This window comes from Nothobranchius furzeri, chromosome 7 (assembly GCF_043380555.1).
Source record: "Nothobranchius furzeri strain GRZ-AD chromosome 7, NfurGRZ-RIMD1, whole genome shotgun sequence".
Lineage (NCBI taxonomy): Eukaryota > Metazoa > Chordata > Actinopteri > Cyprinodontiformes > Nothobranchiidae > Nothobranchius > Nothobranchius furzeri.
Window position 1 is genome coordinate 36,778,788 of NC_091747.1, and position 21,080 is coordinate 36,799,867.

At 43.3% G+C, this 21,080-nt stretch overlaps 2 protein-coding genes across 3 annotated transcripts in view; one reads left to right on the forward strand and one right to left on the reverse strand.

Moving 5' to 3' along the window:
- The first annotated feature begins 855 nt into the window (after positions 1-855).
- Positions 856-10,000, forward strand: garem (GRB2 associated, regulator of MAPK1). The gene is made up of 6 exons (XM_015954861.3): positions 856-1,173; positions 4,904-5,044; positions 5,264-5,394; positions 5,500-6,681; positions 8,818-8,975; positions 9,055-10,000. The coding sequence occupies exons 1-6, from the start codon at positions 1,053-1,055 to the stop codon at positions 9,845-9,847; spliced, it is 2,526 nt and encodes an 841-aa protein (XP_015810347.1). The 5' UTR covers positions 856-1,052; the 3' UTR covers positions 9,848-10,000.
- Positions 10,001-17,756: 7,756 nt separating this feature from the next.
- Positions 17,757-21,080, reverse strand: part of prkdc (protein kinase, DNA-activated, catalytic subunit) — a 38,782-nt gene continuing 35,458 nt past the window's right edge. For both annotated transcript variants that reach the window (XM_054751360.2, XM_054751361.2), the window contains exons 81-86: positions 19,370-19,459; positions 19,187-19,258; positions 18,904-19,105; positions 18,628-18,816; positions 18,412-18,551; positions 17,757-18,186 (exon numbers count right to left, since the gene is read on the reverse strand). In XM_054751360.2, the coding sequence (XP_054607335.2) occupies positions 17,982-18,186; positions 18,412-18,551; positions 18,628-18,816; positions 18,904-19,105; positions 19,187-19,258; positions 19,370-19,459 (898 nt within the window). In that variant the 3' untranslated portion in view covers positions 17,757-17,981. The remainder of the gene's footprint in view (positions 18,187-18,411; positions 18,552-18,627; positions 18,817-18,903; positions 19,106-19,186; positions 19,259-19,369; positions 19,460-21,080) is intronic.

The following is a 21,080-nucleotide window of genomic DNA, read 5'->3' on the forward strand; positions in this document are numbered from 1 at the left end:
ACAATTTGCACATTGTGTCCAGGAAATATGTATATTTTTATATCTACTTTTTCAGATGGTCTTGTGTTTATTTTTTATCTGGTATGTCAAATGCTCTATTTGAGTTCCATCAATATTAGCCTACAGTTAACAAAAGCTTTATGATTTAGATTCTAGAGATTTTCTATCTTTGAATAAATTGTGGGTTTAAATGTGTGTGTGTGTGTGTGTGTGTGTGTGTGTGTGTGTGTGTGTGTGTGTGTGTGTGTGTGTGTGTGTTTAGCTCTAAACTAACGTTGGCATTTTATAAGCAGAAAAGCTTGAGATGCATAATGAAAAATGTTTCACATCTAATTGATTTCTAGTATTTTTTAAATAATTATTTTTTAACTTTATTTTGTAAATTTACAAACAAACATGGCACTTTGACAATGTTAAATCCAAAACTCAAATTGATTTCCAGTGTTGTAACGACCTTAACTTTGATGACATTCAGACATTTTTACTGAAATAAGTAATGTTCAGATTATTGTTTGTTCTTCTTTAATAATTCTAAATTTATTGAGCTGCAATATTTATTTAGTAAATATATGATGTGTTTTTGTGCCAAATGCACAAAAACAACTTCCGGGTTTTTCCTTTCAAAATAAATTTCTTGTGACATGACTATAATCACAAAATACTGGTGCGTTTTCTTACAACACTAACATCATATTATAAATGTGTATTTATATATTCTCAAGGAATTCAACGATTTCGCCTTTCAATAATAACGTATCTTCTTTACTTGAATGTATAAAATGCTCTTATTTTGATAGAGTAAAAACGTTTATCCGTTAGCTCATCGCTAGCTAAACAAACATGGCTCTACTACACTTTCGGAGTACGAACCTTTATGATGCGTAGAACAAATGAAAATTGGAGCTATGTAAGGATTAACAAGAAATAAGTCATGTTTGGTATGACTGTTTAGATTAAGTTGCTATATTATTTGTGTTGGTAGCTCGGAGCACCCTTTTGTGTCCGTATTTACACACAGCTAGCTCCAGAGTTGGCTAATGTGAGCTAACAAGATGGACCTTGGAACAATGTTGTACAATAATTTGAAAGATGTTACTTGGAGCTCAACGTCTTTACCTTTGGATCAGCTTGTCAGTGCATATAAAATGCCCCAAATCGTCAAACTGGACAGCGGTTAGTAACTTTGTTATTATGCATTTAAAGCAGTCATCTTTGCGCTAAACATCAACAAACTGTTAAGTTGGTGTTTATATATATATATATATATATATATATATATATATATATATATATATATATATATATATATATATATATATATATATATATATATATATATATATATATATGTATGTCTTAATGATGCTTACATTCTCAAGCATTTTGTAGCCAAAGTGCTGCATCTGCTTGACAGACTACATTATTGTACCACAGCAACTTTTTATTATTGAATGCTTTCATGCATCCTCACATCACAACAAAACATCTTGATTTATGGTCAGCACTGATCCGCTTCTCAAGACTGCATTTATGTCACTCTAGACTATCTGAAGCATTGAAACTGTCAAAATGAATAATTAAACAGATGTATCAGCCACAGTCACATTTAGTTGTCTATTAAATAGATATCTTTATTTTAAACTCTACCAAACTGCCTTGTTGCTGTATTATAATGTTCAGAAATCTGTAAGATAACCGAAAATCTTTTTATTTTATTTTATCAAATGTCATTCTAATCACAGCCAATAAGTAAAAAGTTTCCTATATAAGGAACCCAGCAGGTTGCATCGAGTCACTGACTAGTGTCAGAGTCTTTACAGCAATCCTCATACTAAGCAAGCATTTAGCGACAGTGGAGAGGGAAACTCCATTTTAACAGGAATAAACTCCAGAGGATCCTGGCTCAGTATAAGCAGCCATGTAAATTTGTTACTGACTCCTGCAGGTGCGCAGATATTTTACATGTTATGCACAGAGAACATCGCAGAGGTAATCAAGATTTCTATCAGTGCATCTGAGCATAATCTCACACTTTCTCCTTATCTTGCTGCTGACAGTGTGCCCAAGTAGTGCGCTGAAGGGAGCTCAGAGAGCGTCTGGCGCACTCGACATCGTGCACAATAGCGCAGTGTTGAGTGGAAACCCTTCTATCTTTCCGAGAGTCTGGTATACTTCTGTTTATGTGTCATTAAATAATTAGATTTTTAAACTTTGGCTTAAATAGTGCTTGTTATCCAGCAATTGCCTTGAATCCAGCGTGTCAGCGGACCGCAGATTCATCCATAACAACATTTAAACATCCACAAGTCTGTCTGAAACAAAAGCCCAGAACCTCATAACCTCTTCAGCAAACTCCCTAGAGACATTTGATTACGCACAAGCTGGAGGTGACCTGTTAATGTTTACGTACAGGCCAATGCAGGTAAAATGTTCCTAATTTAAGTGAATTGTTTAATTGCATGTTTTATATGTTACAGGGGCACTCTGCTCAGCTTGTTTGGACTAAATATTAATTTTAAATGAATTAAAATTTAACGGTATTGAAGGATGAATGGATGATGCAACCTCTGGCTGTGAGCAAGTGCTCCCTCCTTGAGTGCATCCAAATGCAGCAGCGATTCATTTCATTTCCTACTCACACTCATAAAAGAAAGAACCAGGTAGCCTATGTTCAGAAAAAAAAAACATTTTGTTTAACCCTCCCACTGTCCTAATGGGTGTGACTCCGCAAGGAAAGTTGACCATTGAGTGGAGTTGATGGTTTTAACCTGTTTTTAGAAACAGGCTCAAGACCCTTCTTTTTAGCTTAGCTTTTAACTGATTACTATCACTTTTTAAATAAATAAATTAGGTTATTTATTTATCTATTTGTTTCTTTTATGTATTCTTTTTTTTAACAGAGCTTTTAGTTATTTTATTATTTTTAAATGTCTTAATGGTCTTGGGCCTTCTTATCTCTCAGAACTGCTTCATAAATACGAGCCTTCGCGGTCGCTGCGCTCCTCTGGCAGCCGTCTCCTAGTCATTCCAAAAGTCAGGACACACTCCCAAGGCGAGGCGTCCTTCCAGTTTCATGGCCCTCGCCTCTGGAACAGTCTGCCAGAGGACCTCAGGGCTGTAGAGAGTGTTCTTGTTTTTAAGGCCGGGCTCAAGACTCAACTTTTTAGTATAGCTTTTAAGTGATTTTGATCTATTTTAGCCAGTTTTACCATCTTTTATATATTTTATCAGTGTTTTATTACTTACTCTTTTAATTAAATAACACATTTTCTTACATATTTATTTTAACTTGTAATAATTATTAGTTTTAACCAGTCTTAATACTTTGTTGTACAATATTTTATAAATTTAATTATATGTTTCTACTAGGTTATCTTTTATCACTGTGTTTTATTTAGATTTTTATTTATCAGCTGTTTATGTTTAATTTGTTTCTTAACTTGTTATCTTAGTCTCATTAGTAAACCAGTGTTTCCTCTGTGGGGGCTGGCTGCCCCGGGGGCAGCGGTGGGCTGTGGAGGCCGGGGTGCTTCCCATGTCTACTCTAGCCAAGGCTATTGCTGCCAATCTTGGTGCTTCCGGTGCAGTTGGCTCCTTTGATGGCATTTTCGTCTTCTTTGTACCTACTACATCTGCACTCAGCCAGCTGCCCTTTATTACGTGTGTGTGTGTGAGCGCGCGTGCGTGTGCGTGCGGGAGTTTGCATCTGTTTGGGACGGGATTGAGGATGGGAGGAGGGAGATACAAAGGGGATCCCTTATGTGAATCAGTGTGGGAGGGGTGGGAAACCGACTGCTTTGAGCTGCATTTGCATGAAAAGTGCTTCATAAATAAATTTTGATTTGATTTATTTATATATATTTTTTTTAAACCATAGATTTATGATTAACATTATTTTAATATATATATATATAATTTTTGTATTACAATTTTCATTTTAGCTCTTATTATTTTATATTTTAACCTTAATTTAACCATTTTCCAGTGTTTCCTCTGTGGGAGCACTCTGCCCCGGGGGCGGTGGTCGGTTGTGGCGGCCTGGGTGCTTTCCAGGTGTGTCTAGGTGGAGGTGGGTGTCTCCGCCCTGGGTGCCCTCGGCTGCTGCTGTGGATGTGCTGCTGTCAGGGCAGATGGCTCCCCTGATGGCGTTTCCTTATCTTAGCTGGTCTGGCTCATCTAAACTCAGTCCATTGTGTTTTTTCCATGGGGGGGGGGGGGGGGGCATGTGTGCGTGTGTGTGTGTGCCGGAGGAGGAGTGTTGTGAAGGGGTTTTTATTCTCAGACTGTTTTTAAATTCTGGGGATGGGAGGGAATGTGGGTATGCAGGGCCTTTTCAATTTGTTAAGCACTTTGAGTTACATGCATTGTATGATTACGTGCTATATAAATAAAGTTTGATTTGATTTGATCCCTTGAGGTCCATGTGGCAGGGGTGAGGAGTGAGCACCGCCTCACCCCTGCCACATGGACCTCAAGGGATCAACCATCAATCCTGCTTAATGGTCAACTTTCCTCGCGGGGTCACACCCATTAGGACAGTGGGAGGGTTAAATAAAATGCCACCATGATGGTCACCGCAGGGAAACAAAGACGAGGCTTCCTTTAAACACTTAAACCGTATTTAATATGGGCCGTTTATACATCACTCTACCAAACAACAAATGCAAAATTAAATAATGAGAAACTAAAAAAAATCTCCTCCAGCAAACATATGTGCTGCGCATCCATTAAAAAATTTGTGTTTGGACTTTTTTTGTGTTCGCAAATCAGTCCGTGCATCATTTCGTTACTCAAAGAGTCACATGCGCAAATTAATCGGACATCATAATTTATTGGACTAACGCTTGGCTGTGGGAAAACCGTGGATTGCTTTTTAAACATTTGTTTATTCTCTTTTGTCCAGGTCAGTTGGTTGAAGGCCTCAGAGACAACGACTACCTCTTGGTTCATTCCTGTCGTCAGTGGACAACCATCACTGCTCACAGTTTAGAGGAGGGACACTATGTGATTGGGCCCAAAATAGAGATCCCAGTGCATTATGAAGGTAATTATTTAATCTAGTCTGAGATTGCACTTCTAATTTGATGTTGTAACTCTACTTTGTATCATTTACAGTTGCCTTCAACAGCCAAACTTTCAAACGTTGGCAAAGCTAAACTTAAACACTTAAACATCAACAGTGCAACAGGACAAGTTGTTAGCACGTGTTTCACGTCTGGCTCAGCCTTATTAGATGTATTTATTTTCTTTTTGCTGACTTTAGGTCAGTTTAAGCTGCTGGAGCAGGATAGAGACATCAAAGAGCCCGTACAGTACTTCAACAGTGTGGAAGAGGTGGCCAAAGCATTCCCTGAAAGGGTGTACGTCATGGAAGATATCTCCTTCAATGTTAAGGTAGTTTTAAATGGTCGAAGAAGTCTTTGTTTACTCATAAACAAAAATAAATCACAATAAAGATGCTTCATCCATAATCCAAATTTGTGTCATATCATTTTGCAGATGGCTTCAGGGGAATGCAATGAAGACATGGAGGTTTACAACATAGCACTAAGCACCGCTGATGAGCTGACATTAATGGGACAAGCTGAGCTCCTCTATGCCAAGAGCTTCAAGGAAAAATCAAGACTCAACACTATTTTTAAGAAGATCGGGAAGCTTAACTCGATCAGTAAGATCGGTCGGAGCAAGATGCCCTGCTTGATTTGCATGAACCATCGCACAAACGAGAGCGTCAGCCTGCCCTTTCAGTGTAAAGGCCTCTTCAGCACCTGCAGTCCTCTGGAGCTTCAAATGCAGGACGGCGAGCACACCATCAGGAACATTGTGGAGAAAACCCGACTCCCAGTAAATGTTATAGTACCCAGCAGTCCGCCCCGCAACCAGTATGACCTCCACCTCATTCGGGAGGGCCATCGCTACAAACTGGTGAATATTCAGACGAAGACCGTGGTTGTGTGCTGCATCCTGCGAAGCGACAAAATCATCCCCATCCATTTTCCCCTTCACATGGCCACGCCAAGGTTTATTGTTCCAGAAGGACTGCTGCTAGGGGAGCTGTGGTCAGAGAGCATGGGGCAACGCTGGTTCTCCTTCTGCCAGGAACAGTTTGATATAGATGACTACTCTCGAGCCGTCCGAGACGTTCGAACCGACTGGAATGACGATGGCAAAAGTCCCAAGAAAAGCAGTGGTAATGGCAACTGTGGTGGGGGCAGCTCCAATGGCTGCCCCAGCCACATGCAGATCCCCAGCTCTTTAACATATGCACGTGACGAACTCACACAGTCTTTCCACCGACTATCAGTGTGTGTTTATGGCAGCAATCTCCATGGAAACAGTGAGGTCAACTTGCAGGGATGCACGATGGTATATGGAGATCAAGCTGTTCTCGGTTCGGATGGCAGTTATTCAGAATCAGGAGAGAACGATCTGTCGTACCCGCAGCTGCTGGGCAGCACAACCCAACAGCCCTACATGAACAAGCTGGATGTTTCCTATGAGGAGCTGTGGTTGGATAGCTCCAAAGAGCAGAAATCCTCCTCAATTGAAGGAACAAGAGGCCTCAACAATGGCTGCTCTACTACAGCTGCACTCTCTTACCAGGTCTCATGTCCTCTTGGTGCCATAACCAGCTTAGATGTGCCTCTCACACCTCCACCAGTCCCACCGAAGTCTGAAGCTGTGAGTATAACCCACCATACTTTTAAAGAGCTTTCAGTGGGATTCCTTCATGTTATTATTCATACAATAAAACCTCAATGATCTGCATATATCTGTAGAAGTGCTTTAGTCGGTTCTCCAGACCTGTTTATGTAGAAATTAGGTACAGCGTGGCCGTGACTTCTAGTGAGCAATTAAAGCAGCTTTATTAGGCTTTGCGATATCTAAAGGGACAGCGTGAAATGCCGAGTGTCATCTTCCTGTTGCTTATGTGCACCTTTTTGAAATGGGAGTGATTCATGCATCATTTGATGCTTTCTTCATAAAGCACTAATGACGCTCCAGACAGGAAAAACGGGTTCATGTAAACCAAAATTAAAATAAAAGACTTGCAGTAAAAACACTTACAGGACATCTTTCATTATTTGATTTTGTATTCTGTTAGTAGAGCTAGAAGCACACTTGTTTCTTTAGTTTGTGTCTTCACCAGAGTCAAAAATGAAACTGCCAGCAAAGAACGTATTAAATAATTTAGCGTCTCACCTGCTGTTTTACTTTTTAACAATAACCTGAAACTAGTTGTTCTTTGTGGCTCCTCCATAGTAAGGTTTCAACATTAAAATGTGTCAGACGGAAGGTTAGTTTTGTAACTTTACGGCTCTGATCTGATGTAAAGAAGGATATTGTAAAACAGCTGGGTTGCATTAATGGCTTCATGTTTCCAGGACATTTCTGTTCACCCTTTGAGTGGAGAACTAGAGCTACGACCAAGAAAACGTGTACACCAGGGGTCGCAACCCACGGCTCTCTGCTTGTAAACTAATTCATGAATATTTAATTACAATGGTTTTTATTTTACTGCATTCATTTTTTATCTGTAGCCAATTCTAAATTTAAAGATTGTCTGCGTAAACCTGAACAGGTCACCTGTTTGTGCGTAAACCTGAACAGGTCACCTGTTTGTGCGTAAACCCGAACAGGTCACCTGTTTGTGCGTAAACCCGAACAGGTCACCTGTTTGTGTCTCTATAGGAGCTTTCTGAGCTGAAGAGGATATGAGATTCTGGACTGTTCCTCAGACAGGCTCTTGGATGTGTCGCAGTGTTGGAGACGGGATCAGGTGCTATTCAGCCAAAGATTCATAATCGGGGAACATTTTTTAAGTGACAAGTCTCTGAGAGACCGGGTTTAGAAAACACAGAATCTTCCTGCATGGTTCTGGTTCTGCGACGCGCTCCAAGCCCCCGATCCATCTTCAGCTCGCTGTCCACCTCACGCATGCGCTGACAGCGAGCTGCGCTGATCTCAGTGTCCATCTCAGATGTTCTGATGGGAGTCTTTTCCTGATTGATGTAGCTACTTCCACGATGTGCACAACGATTAAAATGTCGGCGCATCTGCAGGCTTGAGATTTCTCCGTCTAAATAAACAATTAAATACGGGAAACGTCGGGTCAGTGTGAACCCGGCCACTTAACTGTTTTACCTTCTTGTGAAGATTGTTGCAAACAGAAACATTAAACCTGATGAACTCCAGAGGCTTGCACACTGCGCCGTTATCTCCGTCAGTGCAAACCAGGGAAAAAACTTATTGATTGGATCCTTTTCAACAATGTTTAATGCAAAGTTTAGTTCAGTACAAAGGTTAATTACAACAGTCCAACGAGACAGAGCCTGGATTTGTATTCTGAACAGTTATGTGTGTACGCCTCAAAAAGCGTCACCTGCTCAACTATTAGAACCACTAGCAGGATGAAAAATATCGAAGCACAGACTGGCTGCAACTTTTGGATCAATTTTATACAAACTGTTTTATTAATTATCTTCTGTTGAAAGATAACTTTGAGGTACACGAGCGACTGGTGTTAGTTGCTGTCACCTGTTGTGATTGGTTAAAGCAGCTCTCTGCTGTCTGAGGGTAGGCCCCGCCCACAACGCCGCGGCTGCTGTGGCTCCCAGAGTTTTCTTTACTGTGGGAAACGGGTAATAATGGCTCTTTGATGGGAACAGGTTGCCGACCCCTGGCTGTACTACGCGAAGAACTGCTCACGCAGAGTCATCAGCTCTGTGTGACACTTTATGTGGCTCCTGACCTGACACTAGATGTTTGGTAAAATGTTAGATTGGCTGTGTCATTGTCAGATTGTTAACCCTTTAGGTGAAGGAGGAATGTCGTCTTCTCAACGCTGCTCCACCTGTTCCTCCTAGAAGTATGAAGCAGCTGCCATCTTTACCCATCCAGTTAAAGCCACGGCAGCAGGATGCACGCTCTCCAAGTCCAACCCTCTCGTATTATTCTTCTGGCCTCCATAACATGTAAGAATTCAAAGCATCTCCATGCACATTTTTGCTGAAATAGTTTCATATGAGATCATGTATCTGTTTTTCTCATTAGTAGCGGAGCAAGTGATCAAGACGGAGCTGAGATGGAGGAGCCTACCCATGTCTGCCACCCTTGTAACTGGAGTAAATCCAGCTCCACCGAACCCCGTGCTGCTTCACCCTGCTCCATCCTGCTGCCAGGTGGCATCTCCCCACGCTTGTCTTGGCCGAATAACTTCAGCGGAGGAGACTCGAGCTGCACGGAGGAATTTCTGCCTTCAGGTTGTCGGAGTTACTACAGTTACCCCAGAAAAAGGTCCCCCAGTACCACCAAAACCTGCACACCCAGCCTTGTTGACGCCGATGGCCGGGAGCACGCCCACTGCACCAAGGAGTTCAGCTCGCAGAGAGCCTCCTTGAACCAGATCTGTACCAAATCTTCTAGTTACAATTCAGAAATGTACAGAGACAAGCCGATAGAAGAGTCTGACGCTAAGCAGAGCATCTCCTGTCCTATCCTCCCACCAAGAACACTCAAATCCGACTCTATAAAGAAGTTATTGGATTCACCTGTGAGTGACACCTTTCAGGAAATGCTAAACTCTTCACCTGTTCAACACAACTCCTCTCCTACAGAGTGGCAGCCACCGCTCAACTTGACTGGTGTTTCTATCGAAGAGGTGTCCAGATGTCTGAAGTTCATCGGCCTGCCGGATGACATCGTTTCTCTGTTTGTGTCTGAGAAGATCGACGGGAATCTATTTCTGCAGCTCACCGAGGAGATTTTGTCCGAGGACTTCAAACTAAGCAAACTACAAGTGAAGAAACTCCTGCAGTTCATAAACGGATGGAGACCCAAGATATAAAAGTATAAAACACTAAATCATGTTAAGAAGCTACGAACAGCATGCCCTCAGTATATCTGCTATGCACATCCACACACAAAGAAGCTTTTTGGAGTCTAATATGAACTTTCTTCTGCGTTAATGAAATGTGGAGAAGATGCTGTGCTTGAGTAATCGCCCACTTAAAGGTGTGGAACACTGAAAAAACACTTTTTATTGGTTATTTCTGAAAATCAGTCACTCTAGAGTGTTTCATGCAGGCTGAACATGAAAATAGTCTCCTACACCTATCTCCTGCATTAGCTTCTGATAGACGGTGAAACTCTAGGATTAGAAAATCCTGACAGATCTACGTCACACAGTCACTTAACATTCATGGACTCACCCATCTCGACTCATGACGGGGAAGGCTGTTGTTTAACATCCAGGAACCAGCAGAGAACGTCTCGGCTATTATGAGCTAACTGTTAGCATTAGCAGCTTCACCACACAGCAGAACTCCTTCAGGCTTGAGTTATTTGTGGAGATGAAACAAAATGTATTGATCCAACGAGTGTCCCACACTTTTAAATGAACAAACATTTGACACAGTTTTAGTTTAAACCACAGAAAATTAAGGCTTATGTTATTTTACCAAACTGAATTCAGCAAAACAAATCTGAAACTTGAAGGAGGTGAGTATACAGGCACAGTCTACATTCAAGGGGAATTTCACAAAGTTGAGTTAAAATCATTTTTGCAACGTTTAATACACAAAAAGCTATTTAAACAGGTTAGATGTGATAATCAATAATGGTATTTTTCATTGTAAAAGGTTTCAAATGACAAGCTCACATCCACAAAATGCTAATCTATGGCTCCATGATGGTTTTTGTGTGTGTGTGTGGTTTTTGTTTCTAAAGGTCAGGGATGCAACGTTACTGTTTAAATCTATAACATGAATTTAATCGGTTTAATTCACTGCTGCTGCTAACAAATTGTCTGTTTTTTCTGTGCTGCAGAACAGTCAGAAATGAGAGGAGCTGTGGCAGTTAAATATATCAAAAAAGAGCTTAAAGAAGCTATTTTTAAGAACGCATGTGTGTAAAAATGATAAATGGTACTATCCTATCGGCTGCTGACAGCTTCCTGAGCAACAGAGAAACTGGGTTTCAGTCCTGCTAGACTGATAAGCTGAAAGCTAGCTCTAAAACTTGTTGCTGTGTTCTTAAAACTATCTTTTAAACATTTTCTAAAGTTTCGCAGCAGTTCATCCAGTGTTTCATAAACCTTTAAAGTTGTTTTTCTGGGCAGAAATATGAAGAAAGTGATAATTACGCTTAAATATAGCCAGTAAAATCCACGTAAAGAACAATTTAATGCAGAACCGACAGTTGAAAAGGTTTATAAGATAACATTTGTGTGGACTGCTGTGAAGTTATATAGATTTGAGCTGTTTTAGGACAGCACCAAAACTTGTCGATCTCTGCTTTGCTCAGGCTAGCAGTTAGCTCATCAATCTGCTCGGATGTGAACCGTTTCTCCAAACAGAGGCCGTTCAGGAAGCTCTCTGCACAAGATGAGGTCACGTTTACACAGAAACACACTTCAGGAGGGCCAAATGTCCGTTTAAAAAGAAAAAGCAAAATGAACAAAACATTTTATCTGATGGCTTTCCAATCTTTGTTTTTGAGAACTCATGAAACCTTCAGCTGAATCCAATGACTACATTTTCTCTTAGCTGCAACAAGATTAACGCAGAAAACTCGTTATGCAAGGTCTGGTTTGTGTTTGACGCCTTTTTTGACATGATGAATTCTACCTGCTTTAACTTTAGATCTCAGACAAAACAGGCCTAAAAAGTTCTGCCCCGACTCTGACGCTAACCGGTGAAACAGACCGCAGTGCCCTTCATAAAATACAGTTTATGCATCATGCACTTTGGCAGATTATAGAAAAATAACTGCAGTTGTGGCGGCTAAATATAACCCTGTTAAAGTGTCCGTCACAAGTAAATGCACTACTTTTTTTTCTTTTAATTGCAATGGTACTTCTGTTTTTGTGAGATCGTATTACAAGTGTCCTCTAATGCAAGGCATTTCTCTGCGCCTTAACCCAAAGCCCTTAAGATGTTTTACTTTATCTAAACTTTAAAAGAGTCAGCCAGTTTGACGATGTCAGACATCGATACACACACTGAAGAGGCACTGAAGCTAAAACTCGGTGGTTTGTTGTTTAAAGTGCCATTTTGTAACGATTTTCTGTTGATGTGATTCAGAATTGACCCGTTTCTGTTTTAAGATGCAGAGCCGAGCTTCACTCTCAGCGTCTGTAACTGGTATCTGGACTGTTTGGTCCCTTATCTCCTCTATAAGAACACTTACTGCCATGGGTTGTTACACTTTTACTTGATACTTTTATTCTTTATGTAAATAATTTTTAATGGAAAATTACTACTAATGTTGAGAATATTTTTTATGGAGAAAAAGGTTCAAATATCTGTTTTTTTACTCCTAAATGTGGAGTTTCTCGGTCACATGACGTATAATAAAACATAGCTTCAGCTGTACTGACTGCAGATTTCCACCAAGTTTGTTCATAATATCCATGTTTTTATTGTGCGGTGGCCTTTGTGTGTTCAAATTATTTCATGGCAGAAAATGTTTTATGCAATAACCATGGCAACTGCAAAAAGACCATGTGAGGAACAACAAATTAATGGAGAGTATTATGCTAAAGCAGTCACAGTGTTGATTTGTGAATGTGAGAGGATCCTCTAGCAGCTCTAAGATCTGAACAAGCGTTTCTAACAACCCACCGACACAGAAGGATGCGGTGTGTTGGTGCTGGCTCTGGACTGAGGTTTGCTTTAATTATGGTCCTTTGTGTCCAAAAACAACAAAAACGGATTGAAGACTGTGCTGCTGCATTAAGCAGCATTACTGATAATGTGTTATGAAGTTATTGTTCAGTTAAACTGTTGTTTCCCTATTTTTGACGATGTAATCTATTAAAAAATGGATTAACTACTTGGTTTCTTCAGTTTACATCAACATAATCGGCTATAAAGATTGAGGTATCACTGGTGTTTCAGTAAGTGAGAAACATGGCAGAAAACATCAAACAGCTGAAGGTTCTGGTTTCTTTAAACCAGGTGTGGCCCAGGGGCCATTTGCGGACCTCACTAGCGTTTTTTGGAATTAAGTCTCCTGGAGGCTGTTGATGTAGATTCATATATTTTATGTTCAAATTTTTACTAATATGTCTATTTCAGGCCATTTTTGAGCAGAACAAATGAAAAATATAAAATGATGTTTGCATTCTTTAAAATGTGTTTTTGTGGCCCGTGAGGAGTTTTTACTTCATGATTTTGGCCCTCGATCATCTTGAAAAGTTTGGACGTCCCTGCCTTCAACAAATAAAATTATCTGGATATTTCTGATAAAACAGGAAACAAATGATATTTCTCATTTAAACATGCTTTCATGTCTTGTTCCACAGTTTTTATTTTATTTTACATGTTTTCGCTTCATATTTCAAACAGCTAATGGGGGCATTTGACACATTTCACTCGCTATTTTAAAACCTCAGTAATGACATCCCTCCTTGAATCGTCACCTTATCGTGGTGGAGGAGTTTGAGCTAGGTTGTCTGGGGAACTTTGTGCCCCTGGTAGGGTCTCCCATGACAAATTGGTCTTAGGTGAAGGGTGAGACAAAGAACAGTTCACAGGATCTTTCATGGACGTAAATTCAAAGAGTCGGAGTACCCGGCCCGGAGGGTTACCGGGGTCCCACCCTGGAGCCAGGCCTGGGGTTGGGGCCCGTGAGCGAGCGCCTGGTGGCCGGGCTTTCGCCCATGGGGCCCGGCCGGGCCCAGCCCGAACCGGATACATGGGCTCATCCAACTGTGGACCCACCACCGCAGGAGGAACATGGAGGGTCCGGTGCAATGTGGATCGGGTGGCATACCAAGGCAGGAGCCTTGGCGGTCTGATCCCCGGACAAGAAAACTGGTTTTTGGGACATGGAACGTCACCTCGCTGGCGGGGAAGGAGCAGGAGCTTGTGACAGAGGTTGAGCGGTGCCGGCTAGATATAGTCGGACTCACCTCGACACATAGCATTGACTCTGGAACCCAAGTCCTTGAGAGGGGTTGGACACTCTCCTTTGCTGGAGTTGCTCCGGGTGAGAGGCGGAGGGCTGGGGTTGGCTTTTTGTTAGCCCCAAGACTCTCTGCCTGTGTGTTGGGGTTTACCCCGGGGGACGAGAGGGTAGCTTCTCTGTGCCTTCGGGTCGGGGAACGGGTCCTGACTGTTGTTTGTGCTTATGGGCCAAATATCAGATCAGAATACCCACCCTTTTTGGAGTCCCTGGGACAAGTGCTAGATAGTGCTCCATCAGGGGACTCCATTGTCCTGCTGGGGGACTTCAATGCTCACGTGGGCAATGACAGCATGATCTGGAGGGGTGTGGTTGGGAGGAACGGCCCGCCTGATCTGAACTCAAGTGGTGTGTCATTATTGGACTTCTGTGCAAGCCGCAGTTTGGCCATAACGAACACCATGTTCGAACATGAGGATGCCCATTGGTACACTTGGTACCAGGGCAGCCTAGGTCGCAGGTCGATGATAGACTTTGTAGTTGTATCATCTGACCTGCGGCCGTATGTTTTGGACACCCGAGTGAAGAGAGGAGCGGAGCTGTCTACTGATCACCACCTGGTGGTGAGTTGGATCAGATGGCAGGGGAAGATGCCGCGTAGACCTGGCAGACCCAAACGCATAGTGAGGGTCTGCTGGGAACGCCTGGCAGAAGAACCTGTTAAGACGGTCTTCAACTCCCACCTCCGGCAGAGCTTTGACCGCATCCCGAGAGCAGTGGGGGACATTGACTCCGAGTGGGCCTTGTTCCACTCTGCGGTTGTTGAGGTGGCTGTTGCTAGCTGTGGTCGCAAGGTGGCCGGTGCCAGTCGTGGTGGCAACCCCCGTATCCGCTGGTGGACACCAGAGGTTCGGGGAGCTGTCGGGCTGAAGAAGGAGGCCTACAGGGCGTGGCTGGTCTGTGGGTCTCAGCAGACAGGTACCGGATAGCCAAGCGGGGTGCAACAGTGGCAGATGCCGAGGCAAAATCTCGGGTGTGGGAGGAGTTTGGTGAGGCCATGGAGAAAGACTATCGATCGGCTCCAAAGAGGTTCTGGCAAACTGTCCGGCGCCTCAGGAGAGAAAGGCAGCAACTCGCTCACACTGTTTACAGTGGGGATGGGGAGCTGCTGACGTCAACTGGGGCTATAGTCGGACGGTGGAAGGAATACTTTGAGGAGCTCCTCAATCCCACCTATGCACATTCCGAGGAGGAACCAGAGCTGGGAGACCTGGGGATGGACTGTCCAATCTCGGGGGCAGAAGTTGCTGATGTAGTCAAACAACTGCACAGCGGCGGAGCCCCGGGAGCGGATGAGATTCATCCTGGGTATCTCAAGGCTATGGATGTTGTAGGGCTGTCATGGTTAACACGTCTCTGCAACATTGCGTGGTCATCGGGGGCAGTTCCTGTGGAGTGGCAGACCGGCGTGGTGGTCCCCATCTTTAAGAAGGGTGACCTGAGGGTGTGTTCCAACTATAGGGGGATCACACTCCTCAGCCTCCCTGGAAAGGTCTACTCCAAGGTACTGGAGAGGAGGGTCCGATCGATAGTTGAATCTCAAATTGAGGAGGAGCAATGTGGTTTTCGTCCTGGCCGTGGAACTGTGGACCAGCTCTATACCCTTGCAAGGGTGATGGAGGGGGCATGGGAGTTTGCCCAACTAATCCACATGTGTTTTGTGGATTTGGAGAAGGCTTATGACCGTGTCCCCAGGGGCACCCTGTGGGGGGACGCTCCAGGAGTATGGGGTGGGTGGCTTTCTGTTAAGGGCCATTCAGTCCCTTTACCAGAGGAGCGTGAGTTTGGTCCGCATAGCCGGTGTGAGTCGGACCTGTTCCCAGTGAGGGTTGGACTCCGCCAGGGCTGCCCTTTGTCACCGGTTCTGTTCATAACCTTTATGGACAGAATTTCTAGGCGCAGCCTTGGTGTGGAGTGTGTCGAGTTTGGTGGCAGGAGAATCTCGTCTCTGCGTTTTACGTATGATGTGGTCCTCCTAGCTTCATCCAGCTCTGACCATCAGCTCTTGCTGGGTAGGTTCGCGGCCGAGTGTGAAGCGGCTGGGATGAGGATCAGCACCTCCAAATCTGAGACCATGGTTCTCGACCGGAAAAGGGTGGCTTGCCAACCCCTGGTCACGGGAGAGGTCCTACCTCAAGTGGAGGAGTTTAAGTATCTCGGGGTCTTGTTCACGAGTGAGGGTAGGAGGGATCGGGAGATTGACAGGCGGATTGGTTCAACATCTACAGTGATGCGGACGCTGAGCCGATCTGTCGTGGTGAAGAGGGAGCAGAGCCAGAAAGCCAGGCTCTCGATTTACCGGACGATCTACGTCCCAATCCTCACCTATGGTCATGAGCTTTGGGTAATGACCGAAAGAATGAGATCGCGGATACAAGCGGCCGAAATGAGTTTCCTCCGTAGGGTGGCCGGGCTCAGCCTTAGAGATAGGGTGAAGAGTTCGGACATTCGGGAGGGACTCGGAGTACAACCGCTGCTCCTCCGGATCGAAAGGAGCCAGTTGAGGTGGTTTGGGCATCTGGTGAGGATGGACACCGCCCCGGGGAGGTGTTTCGGGCATGTCCTGCCGGCAGGAGGCCCCTGAGTCGACCCAGGACACGATGGGAGAGGTTACATCTCCAATCTGGTCCGGGAGCGCCTTGGGGTCCTGCCGGAGGAGCTGGTGGAGAAGGCCGGGGAGAGGACGGTCTGGAGCTCCTTAGTTGGGATGCTGCCCCCGCGACCCTGACCCGGATAAGCGGAGGAAGACGATGTAATGACATTTTAAAGTTTGCATATTTAGAGATGTTTTATAAACGAGTTGTGTAACACTTTCCCAACTTTTTACTTTGACCTTAAAAACACAACTACATGTGTGTTTTTGTTTAGTTCATAAAAGATTATTTAGAAACATTTATCCTTGAAAACGAAACGCCCCGCAGGGTGAGTCATTTTTCCAGTAAAACGTTGGTATTAATGTAATTTCACTGCTAAATTCTCTGCAGGACCCGTTTTAAAAGTTACAAATGAAATTACAAATAACAGAAAAGAAAATCCTAAACATGTCTCAAGTTGGTTTTCTGGTTCAGATCGGACTCGAACAAGGGCTCATGTGAGGTTTTTCTGATTCCTGTTTTACACAATGAAGAAACCAACCAGAGTTGAGTCATAATGCAATTAAACCACAAGTTCTGCTTTTAAATCTCTTAAGGTAAAAAAATTAAAAATAACACAGACTGATTCATCTTTGAATAGTCTTGATTAAACCTTTTATCATGTTATTGTCCTGAAAAACAGACTTTTGTTTAAATGTACAACAACAGTGTTCTTTTTATTTAGATAATTACGTAAACCTTATTTTTCTGATCAGTATCAAGTAAATCCATAATCACGAGGACAAACATTTTTTCAGTTGTTTTGCGTTCCATGTTTTGGATTTGAGGATCATGAAGCACTCTGGTCCAACCACTGCTTCTACACAGCTGTGGGTTTACATGGATGTGATTAGTTAAAGTCCCTTTCACTGGCTGGATCACAAATCCTATCATTTATTCTCTGTAGCCAGTCACACAGATCTTCTCTCCCTAACCCCTCTTAAACATTTGTCGGGTTTTACCCTGAGCATCGAGATGCTTCATCAGGGTTAACGTGATTCAGAAAATCAGCTGGAAGGATTCTGTTGGCATCCTCTTTAGAGGTTCTTTTTGACTCTTCAGCAGGATAGTTTCTGACAGCAGACTCACTAAAATTTTCTTACAGATTCTAATTTTATGCTGTTTTTTTAAGTCCATGAAAAATCTCACCGGATGCAGAGTTAGTGATGATCCATTTAATTCCTGATCCTTAGTGATATAACAGTCATTTTCAGTGATAATGCAATTCCATCAGTGAGAATCATTTTTCACAATAAAAAAAACACCAAGCGCCATTTTAGAATCACCAAACCTTACAAACAAGCTTTAAAATCAGCTTCTTCACATGTTCCAGACACAACATTTTCCTTCTGACCATCACAACTGAACCACCACGAAGATTCACATCCATGATTCCCAGCCTGCATAAACTCGGCCGAGCACGTTTGGGTCCATGGCTTGGTCGAGCAGACAGTCTACCTGCTTCTCCACAGACAGACCTGCAGCTGGAAGCCTCGCTCGAATGTTGTGCTCTTCAGTCCCCAGAGCCACAGACTGCATTCCTGGGAAAGCTGCATCCTTTTCAAAGCCCAGCTTCAGCTCCTCACTGAGGAACAAGAATTTAATTTAATTTAATTAGTGATGACGAAGAAACAAGACAAAGTAGCTTTGTTCTGTCACATAAACAGATGGTCTGATTTTAGATGGAAGTTCTGTAAACTTCCTGTTTCCTCTGACTACAGAAACAGAGAGTTTGAGTTTAAGTGAAAATGTTCTAGATGTAAATGAATTATCATCCTGAGATGTTCCTGGTCAAGCAGATGTGAGGTACCTGGTGATCACAGCTGGATTTGCTCCTTCTAGTTTCCTTCTGGCAAAGTTCACCTTCTGCAGAGGGTACCAGTTGATTTCTTTGGTGTTCACGCTCTCCGTCCAGGTTCCTCCTTTCTTCAGTTGCTTCAGCTCAAAGTTCTGTGGGGGAATTGTGATGTGTATTTATTACTGTAAAGGCAAAATGGACTCCAGTAGTTGGTTAAAGATTGGTCACCTTCCAGTCCAGCGAGGGCTCCTTGACAAACACATCCATGGTGTTCAGCAGAAGGTCTGGTTCGGCTCTGTAGGCTCGTAGGGAGTGGACCATGATGCTTTGGACCAAACCGGACTCCTTTAAGGGTTGCATTAGATTCACAAACTGCTGGGTGAGCCGGAAGGGCATGAGCTCGGGCACGACGAGAAACTGGAAGGAAATACGAAAAAAATAATCATAATAATCTAATTGACTGATGTGAAAACTCTACAAAAGAACTATTTTTAGAGATGCTACCTGTGTGGCCGAACCAAACGCATGACCAAAGTCGATGCCAATCATGCCTCCTGTTTCCATATTGATCATGAAGTTAGAAAGATGGCGGTCCCCGATACCCAGAATCCAGTGGCTCACACACAGCAAAGCGTGCGAGCTGATGAAGTGAGAGCGCAGGGACAGAAACGCCTCAGGACTGTTGCACATCTTCAGAAAAGCTCTCCTACAATTAGAAACGAAGGAAAGGCTTATATCCAGGTGATGATCTTAATTATTGATCGTACATAACAGGTTTTGATCTTACTTCAGCAGATCACTCGGGACACACTGCAACATTTTCAGAAAGTTGTTTACCACTTCGGTGCGTTTGGCTTTCCTGATACAGAAACATAAAAAAAAACTTGTTTATAAACAGCTGCAGCAGGAAATGTCCAACATGGCCTAAACTCTAACTCATTGCTGCTCACACAGGACTCAGCCAACCTACCTGTAAGTCACTCCATAAAGTAAAATATCATTTCCGGGGTTTGACTTTGAACCAAAGGTTAGAAGCCATTTTTTGTAGATATCATGGCACCTGAAAGAAAAACAAGCTGAAGCACATCAATAGTCCAAGACTTGTTGAAGTAATGAATATAGATAGACACTGCATGATTACTAGGGGTGTGTTTAGGCAAGAATCTGGTGATGCAATCAATATCTCAATAGATGAAAGACGATTTTGTGAAACTAAAAGCAATATGATATTTGCAATTACTGAATTTAAATAGAAAACTCCAGATGTTTTCTAGACACATCCTGTGTTATCGTGAGATATTGTTGGTTCCTCAGGATGAAAGCAGTAAAAACTGCTGCCACCAAGCAGTCGGGGCTTGAATTGCACCACACAAAAGAAATTTATGGCACTAAAGCCGGGCGTACACTGTGCGACTTTTTCACTCGTAGCATTCAGCTTCAGCTCAAACTGTACGACTTCCTCGCAGGGCACATCTCACGAGTCATGTGCTCACACTGTACGACCCAGTTCTCGGATGCCACCTGACTGCTCACACTGTACGTCTGGTAGCAACACGTCGGCCCTAAAAATATGCTAAAAATAGCAGTTTTTACTCAACACGTCAGACTTTTTTGTCTTGTTTCACCTGTTGTGCTTCAGGAGTGCTGCAGGGGGACACACAGGGATTTATGGGGGTTGGATGAGGAAAACGAAATAAAGAAAGTAAATCTGTGTTTTGTGATCAGTTTAATTTGACACGAACACGACAAACACGCTTTCTTGACAATCTTTGTGAGTAAAAAAACGTGTAGAAATAAAAACGAACAACATGTGTTATTAGGGAAATAGCGGGCGAGCCGTGTTGATGCAGGAATTCTCATGCACCGTGAGCGGTTCTGATACTTTTTGGGTCGCAGCTGCTCGCAGCGCCGATACCCTCATGAGGGACGAGCAAAATATTAAACACGCCAGAAATTTGTGCGAGCTCATGATTGCTGATCGGTAGCTGGTCACGTGGTGTTAATCGCCTCTCGTAACCCCCTGTACACTACAAGACCGCTCGGCGCAAAACTCACCCCGATCTCGTGGATTCTCACACGAGTGGAAAATCGGCTCAAAAAAGTGAAAAAGTCGCACAGTGTACGCCCGGCTTTACACACTAGCATCGGCTCCACTCTGCCTGGACCGGGTTAGGAGTGTTCTCATTTGCCTTGCATTTTCCGGCGCGCAACTGGACGTCTTTTCAGCCCTCTTGCCGAGGCAGTCTGCCTGGAGCTGAACTGGTCCAACACGCCCACTGCTGGCTGATTAGCCGGCTCAAAATCATGCCTACTGTTAGGGAGAGCCTCTGATTGGCAGATAGAATCAGCAATATCGGAGTCAGAGGGTCGCCAAAGGCAAGACGGCTCAGGCTGCTTTTGTTTATTAATGGAAACACAGCGGAATTCTCCGCGCTCTTTTGCTCCTCCCACGTGCTCGGAGATGTGCTCATGACATCACTCATATGCATTTATCATGCCAATTTTGGACATCGCCCATGTGTTCAATCTCATCTGCATTCCTAAGGCAGTGTGGAATGACAGCGGCCAGAGGAGTGGAGCCAATGCTAGGTGTAAGTGGCATTAGTAAATGTTTGCACGTAGGTTCTCAATAAAAAACAGATACTCTGCTTTTAAATATCGATTCAGTTTCATAAGGCGAA

Coding starts and splice junctions, on each gene's coding strand:
- garem (XM_015954861.3), top strand. CDS start 1,053: ATGGACCTTGGAACAATGTTGTACAATAATTTGAAAGATGTTACTTGG. Junction 6,682..8,817: donor TCCCACCGAAGTCTGAAGCT/GTGAGTATAACC, acceptor TTAACCCTTTAG/GTGAAGGAGGAATGTCGTCT. Junction 8,976..9,054: donor TCTTCTGGCCTCCATAACAT/GTAAGAATTCAA, acceptor TTTTCTCATTAG/TAGCGGAGCAAGTGATCAAG.